This window comes from Anarrhichthys ocellatus, unplaced genomic scaffold (assembly GCF_004355925.1).
Source record: "Anarrhichthys ocellatus isolate YVR2014 unplaced genomic scaffold, GSC_Weel_1.0 scaffold174, whole genome shotgun sequence".
In the NCBI taxonomy this organism is placed as follows: domain Eukaryota; kingdom Metazoa; phylum Chordata; class Actinopteri; order Perciformes; family Anarhichadidae; genus Anarrhichthys; species Anarrhichthys ocellatus.
This window is the reverse complement of record NW_022280204.1, coordinates 279,093-285,815: the sequence shown is the minus strand read 5'-3', so window position 1 is coordinate 285,815 and position 6,723 is coordinate 279,093. Positions and strand designations below refer to the sequence as shown.

Genomic DNA, 6,723 nt, shown 5'->3' with positions numbered 1-6,723 from the left:
ACGTATATGGCGTCTCTACGTCACTCCTCCTCAGTCCAGATATGTTCACTTCCTGTTCACTGGTTGCAAGATAAACATAGCGACCAGCTAAACCGTTAACGTTAATGGACGGTTGCGTCTCCTCCTCCCCCTCTCAGGGCCACCCGGTGCTGTTGCCGGGTAAATGTTGGGCGTTCCATGGCGTCCAGGGCTCTCTGGTGATCTCTCTGTCTCACCCCATCACTCTCACTCATGTGACGCTGGATCACCTGCCTCGCTGCAACGCCCCCGCCGGACACATAGACTCCGCCCCCAGAGACTTTGAGGTCTACGTGAGTGTTCAGAACTTATGGATGGATGGATGGATGGATGGAGGGATAGATAGATATATGGATGGAGGGATACTTTATTAATCCTGCAAGGGGACGTTGTTTCTGCTTCAGCAGTATTTATATTTAAAGGTAAACGGGAACATTTTAAAGCAAAGCAATAAAATGAACAGAGTAAAAATATAAAATATAAAACTGCACAATATATATAATGAAATAGAATAATATTAAATTAACTAACTAAACAATAGTGCAAAGATTTAACCAAACAAACAAGTTATATTCATATTTCAAGTATTGAAGATATTCTTACAGACATTATTAGCAAACACAAACAAACCTAAACTACCTAGAGCCGTAGAGGAAAGATACAATGAGTAAGTTCAATGATATTTATTTGTTTTTTATTAGAAGACCGCAGCTTTAAAAGGAAATATTATCAGTCCCACTCTGACAGAGTTTGGGTGATTTTGGTATTCATGTCGTTTATTTAAAAACAGTTAAATCAAAAAATGTTCGCTCGTACTTTTGTAAAAAGAGTACATGACTTTACTGCTGGTACTCCTGTCTGTTTGCAGTAGTACACAGAAGTACAACCACACTTCTAAACATCACTGCTGTCCCTGTAGCGGAGCTGCATGTAACTGTGTTTATTACAGATACATCGTAGGAAGAGAAGGTTCAGAGACGGTGATGATCGTTGTGATAGTCTAAAGTGATAGAAGTCTGTTGGAACCTTGTAAAGTCACTCTGCCCTCCCAAAGCAGCCGAGCGGTTCTGCTGGAGAACCCGTCTTCACTCTGACACAGTTCTCATCGAGTCTTTTCTGTCGTCCAGGGAATGAAGGACGACATAGAAGAAGGAACTCTTCTGGGAACGTTCACCTACGATGAAGACGGAGAGTCAACGCAGACCTTCAGGCTGCCTGTGAGTTCATACCACGAGAACACAACCACTTCCTGTTGTGTGTAGAAACGACCAGCTCACAGCGAGCGCTCCGTATGTGCTGACTGTGAAAGTACCCTAACCTCTCTTTCATCTTCTGTCTGCTTTTATTTACTGGTTTATTTCATAAGGGACAGTGCACATTAATAACAGCTAGTGCTGTAAATGTGCCAAGAGGCAGATGTTACAAAGTAAACCTAAAAACAGAATATAAGAATAAAGTTACAACGTTCTCTTGGTCATCCTTCTTCTTCTTCTCTCTCTGTTTCCCGTGCAGAACCCCAGCGACGCGGTGCATCGCTGCGTGGAGCTGCGAGTCCTCTCTAACTGGGGTCACGTTGAGTACACGTGTCTCTACCGCTTCCGTGTGCACGGACAGATCGCCAGCACGCGCTGACCGAGCCTCTCGCTCCGCATGTCAGCAGAGTGCATTTCAACATGTACGAGTCACATTAAAGGTGGTGGTCTGAGGTGCGTTCAGGGGCCAAATGCTACTGCTGGTTTGCTGTGTTTTTGGATTGCTTCATGTTAAAGTGACAGGATGCTTTTTATTTTTTTACTGCACAATTTAAAAGCGACAGTTTGAAGTGAGGTTGAAACAGGTACTTATACACAGTCAGGGGTGCTTCAAAGACACCACGGTAGCTGCTGCTCTACCGCTGCCTCCAGCAGGTAGTCAGTGTTAAGTGACTTTGGTGTTTTAAATAGTTTGTTCAGATTCACTCAAATAACACAAACTAGCAAACAGGTCTTCAAACAATCCAAACTATGCTTTTAATATTTCACAACGTCTGATTATATTTGTGTTTTATTCTCGATAGTTCTGTTCGGTCTGTTGCTCGTTTCTCTTCATTTCAATCGACGAGTCACTCCGTGATTAAACATCAGGTAAAGTATATATAAATATACAATCATAACAGAAATCACTTCACTTTGAAGTGAAATGTTTCTAAAAACCAAAGAAATCTTAAAGTTGTGCCACAGAATCACTTTTTAAACCGTTGTTATTAATTGAACTATTGATCAGGTGAAATGTTTTAAATGAACCTCGAGGTTTATTACATGATATTAATGAAGTTTAATAATAGGCTTGTTTTTAACATTCTCTGTCCGTCTTATGTCCAATATTTAATATCTTTAGAATATAAAGATCTGTTCGGTTAAGTTCTCAAACACAAATATCAGTTCCAGATATTATTGAAACAGCATCACGAGACCGATATATTTGTAAAAACCTCTTTGAAGACGTCGCGTTGACTTCGTGACGCTCTTCTTCTCTTATGACTCGTACGAGACAGAAAAGTGTTATTTATTTGTAAGATGAGAATATTGAGGATTGTAGAAGAACCCGTTTGTTGCAGAACATCAGAGACTTGTTGTGAAGTTCACTGGAGGTGGACCAGGTCTAGTCCATCATCAAAGGACCAGCAGGAAACAGGATCAGCAATTATTTATTATAGATTTCTATTTTTTTTTATGATTGTTTTGCAGGTTAAATGAATTTTCTAATCTTTTGTATTCAAGCTGCTGATCGGAGTGAATTCGGTACAGATCTGGTGTTATGAATGCGTGATCTTGTGAAACCGTGGATTATGATTTGCTGCGCTTACCAAACCTTTTACGTCAAAGGTTGAATTAAAAATGATGTCAAATCTGTGTTATGATACACAGGACAATGTGTAAACAATGAACAAACAATCCAGATAGTTGTTGGTGTGAAGACGTTTACAAGCAACACAGATATGAACTACGTCCATCTTCTCCAGACACGTCTGATGATCTAAAATCACTTCAATAACATTTTGCTGACTGTCAGAATCTGCCCAAGGTGTTCTCCAGAGTACTTGATGCCCATCTGTAAGCCAAAGTGGGATGTTTGTCTGATTTAATAAATATGAGATAAAAATACACTTTTGTTGTTCCATTTATTGTTGTTTGAAGTCTTATTTCCTAATGTTGCTTGTAGACTTCTATGGAGAAAACCTGCTCATTACAGAGAATAACAAATAACCTTTATCAACAATGAACTCCAGTAGTTTCTAGAGCTGTGTTCAGCTTCCTGATCTCTATTACAGTTACTAGTTAGCTCATCAGCGTCGATCACCACACTTACTTTGACTCTATTCAAGGAGTTTCATGTTTGCATACAAGCATTTCAAGTTAAACAATAACTGCGTTTGTTCCTCTTTTAAAGGAGCAGTGTGTAGCATTTAGTGACATCTAGTGGTGAGGTTGCAGATTGCATCCAGCTGAACACCCGTCGTCCTCTCACTCCCTCTGTCCTGTTAAACTACACTTTGTGTTTAGCTTTAGATCCTTTGTTGTTCTCTTTAGTTTTTATACGTGTAGTAATAATTTTAATGTAGATGTGCCTGTACTGTAACCACTTTACTCTATTTGGGGGCAAAAATACTCGACAACACTCTTTCTGGAAAACCATATATGCGTAATAATTGGCGTGATGCAATTAAATTCTTTTTTTTCCTAACAAAACAGTTGTCATACATGTGGTTTCTGTGAATGAAGTCACTAGCGTATAGTTTTAAATTGTAAGCTCAGTAACAGATATTTCACTGTTAGATCACAGTGTTGTTCAGCAGGAGACCCAGGAGTGTGAGGACGAACACCTGACAGACACCAGGCTCTTCATGGAGATTCATTCCCTACATTTGAATACCCACAGTCAAAGCTGACAGAGGACACATCACCTCTAAGGTATTTGTGGATTGATGGATGTAAATGCAGTGTTGTGGGTTTGATGTTGCATTTGGCGATGCCTCCCTAGTGTCACCAAAATGTGACTTCTTCTGGACTCATTGTGCGTCGTAGGCCACATCCACACTAATGCGTTTCTGTTTGAATCCAGGGTTTTAAAATGAAAACGATCCATCTGTGTGTGTGTGTGTGTGTGTGTGTGTGTGTGTGTGTGTGTGTGTGTTAATCTGTGGTGTTGGGAATCTAGTGCAACCACATCCGGGATATCCTGAGCCGTAATCACTAGTATTAGTGAAACTCCAAAAATACTGAATCCTACATTTCCCATACTTGTGTCCCATCTGAGATGACGGTGCTTTAGACTCCACCACTGTCTTCACAGGCAGAGTATCGCTGCTCGTGGTGAGGAGACAGTGTTGGTTATGAAACCAGCAGTATTGATGTAAGTGGGTTCTCACCACTTAACACAGTCCGGACACATTAGTAACTCCTTGCATTAGATTTCTCATCTATGCTTACGTTGCATCACCTGTTTACTGAACAGTCTGCAGTTGCATCAGTGAGAGCGAATGTTCAGCTGCAGTGCTGCTGAAGATAGTAATTACACAAAGCAACAGACTTGGGATCAGATTGCTCTTTTAACATGAAACCTGAATGAGAACAATAAAAACGCATCCACAGGCCAGCGGCTACGACTGATGTCTTTATAATGCAACAACTGAAAATTAGCTTATTTGAACTCAAATTCACAAGAGGCAATTTAAAGGATGGTACAGACAGCACTACATTCTCCAGGCAGGTTGCTCTACACCCAGGTTGCCCTGAAGGCAAAGACAGAGTCCCTCTTCACACATGAACAACTCAAAGTACAGAGAGTAAGACAAGGAGGCCATTAATATTTGCCCCTGCAGCATGTATAACTCTACATGGACATAATGCCTCCCCGGTCTAACGCAACCTAAACACGCCTCTGTGTCTGTCGAATCCGAACCGTCCAATCACTGAAGATGTCTCAGCAATGCTATTTTTGCATTATTGTCCAATCACGGCGTTGGCCGCAGAGATCGTCCCTCAGATTTGTCCCAATCCAACGATGCCATTGGTCCCCGTGGAGCGTGTTTAAAAGGCCCCTGGCCCCGCTGAGCTGGTGCTACATGCAGAAAAAAGTTTTGCAGCAAGTGAAGAAGACGGGGACTGCAGGACACCGTCAACTCTTTTGAGGTAAGATTGGTTGACTTCTTTTTAAATGTAGAAAAATGAAATATGGATAATCAAAACTAACCTTCTAATTGCCTTTTCCCTTTCTTTCCATCAGCACTTCTTCTTCCACCAACATGTTCAACACAACTCTGAGCCCCTCCACCAACCTCTACGTGAACTCTACCTCCCCTAGTGGCCCCCGTGGGATCCCACCGTGGTACCAGTTCCACGTGTGCGGTGCGTCCCCCTGGGCCTTCATCTTCTACTTTGGGGTCAAGGTGTTCAACCTGGCAGTGGGGACGCCCTGTAACGCCCTGGTCATTTGGCAGATCGCCTCCAGGAAAAGGGAAGCGTCCACCTCGGACATCTTCATCTTCAACCTGGCCATCTTGGACATCTACTTCTGCCTCATGACGCCCGTAGAGATGGTCAACCGGCTGCTGCTGGACGACAGCCGCATCTGGTATTTTCAGAGGTTCTCGTATGGCGTCAAGGACCTGACGCCACTCTTTCTGGTGAGTTTTTGGTCTTCTATGAACCTTCAACTTATTAGAAATGACCGTAAAAACAGCCTTTTCCTAATCTGTTGCCGCTCTAATACATAAATGACTTCAGATGGTTGTTATTTAATTACATACTGTGACCCGCTGCAACCACCATCTGACCACCTCGTCACTTCAGTTACATTTTGTAATGTACTGCTGTTGTATTTCAGACATAAACCTCATAAAAGCATTTTGACAGATACGTTATTCACTTTACTAATACTATACTAAACTCGGATCAACTGAGCTGCCCATGAGGTTTGAAGTGTCAGTAACTCTTCCATGTGTTATTCAGGGGACTCAGAAGTACAACTTTCCAGCTCATGTGTGTTATCTGCATCCCTGTTGAGTGCAGAACTCTTTCTCCTTTTCCAAAACCTGCTCCAGTTTTTCATCAATTAAGTCCATTTTGATTCAGCTACTACTAAAGTGCACGCTGTAACAGGCTTCTTCCTTCACGGATCTGCTGTCCCAGGTGTGTATCTGCCTTGACCGCTACACGGCCGTGGTCCACCCGGTTCTGTTCGCCGGTATCCGAGACAATAAGATCCGCATCGGCATTTCCGCGGTGGTCTGGGCCCTCACCCTGGCTTTCGGCCTCACCTCGTCCATCCTGGGAGTCGGGAGCACCAACGAGGTCTTCGGTGGCGTCATCCTGTTCGCCTTCGCGGTCATGGTCTTCTGCAACATCTCCGTCGTCTGGGTCCTCAGACGCTCGGTGGCGGGAAAAGAGCAGATGCATCCGGTGAAGAAGAAGGCCCTCCGGATGGTGCTGATCATCCTGGCCATCGTCGTGTCCAACTACCTGCCCGTGGCCCTCATGCCCTTCGTGTCGTACTACACGTTCGTGGTGTTCCACTGCCAGATCAGCGTCAGCGTGTTCTCCATCATGGACTTGAGCAGCAGCATCGAGCCGCTCGTCTACATCACCAAGATGGACCGCGTAGACGGAAGATGCTGCGGCCGGTGTTTCTCTGATAAAACGCATGATGTCCAGGTGTGATCGAGCC

The 6,723-nt window shown here is 43.3% G+C and overlaps 2 protein-coding genes across 2 annotated transcripts; both read left to right on the top strand.

Annotated features, from left to right (window-relative positions):
- Nucleotides 1-49: 49 nt before the first annotated feature.
- Nucleotides 50-3,161, top strand: LOC116400490 (SUN domain-containing protein 2-like). Its single transcript, XM_031878352.1, has 3 exons — nt 50-311; nt 1,146-1,235; nt 1,531-3,161. Exons 1-3 carry the CDS (start codon nt 105-107, stop codon nt 1,648-1,650), a joined length of 417 nt encoding a protein of 138 aa, XP_031734212.1. The 5' UTR covers nt 50-104; the 3' UTR covers nt 1,651-3,161.
- Nucleotides 3,162-5,302: 2,141 nt separating this feature from the next.
- LOC116400494 (P2Y purinoceptor 1-like) lies at nt 5,303-6,716 on the top strand. Its single transcript, XM_031878359.1, has 2 exons — nt 5,303-5,683; nt 6,189-6,716. The coding sequence occupies exons 1-2, from the start codon at nt 5,303-5,305 to the stop codon at nt 6,714-6,716; spliced, it is 909 nt and encodes a 302-aa protein (XP_031734219.1).
- Nucleotides 6,717-6,723: the final 7 nt, after the last annotated feature.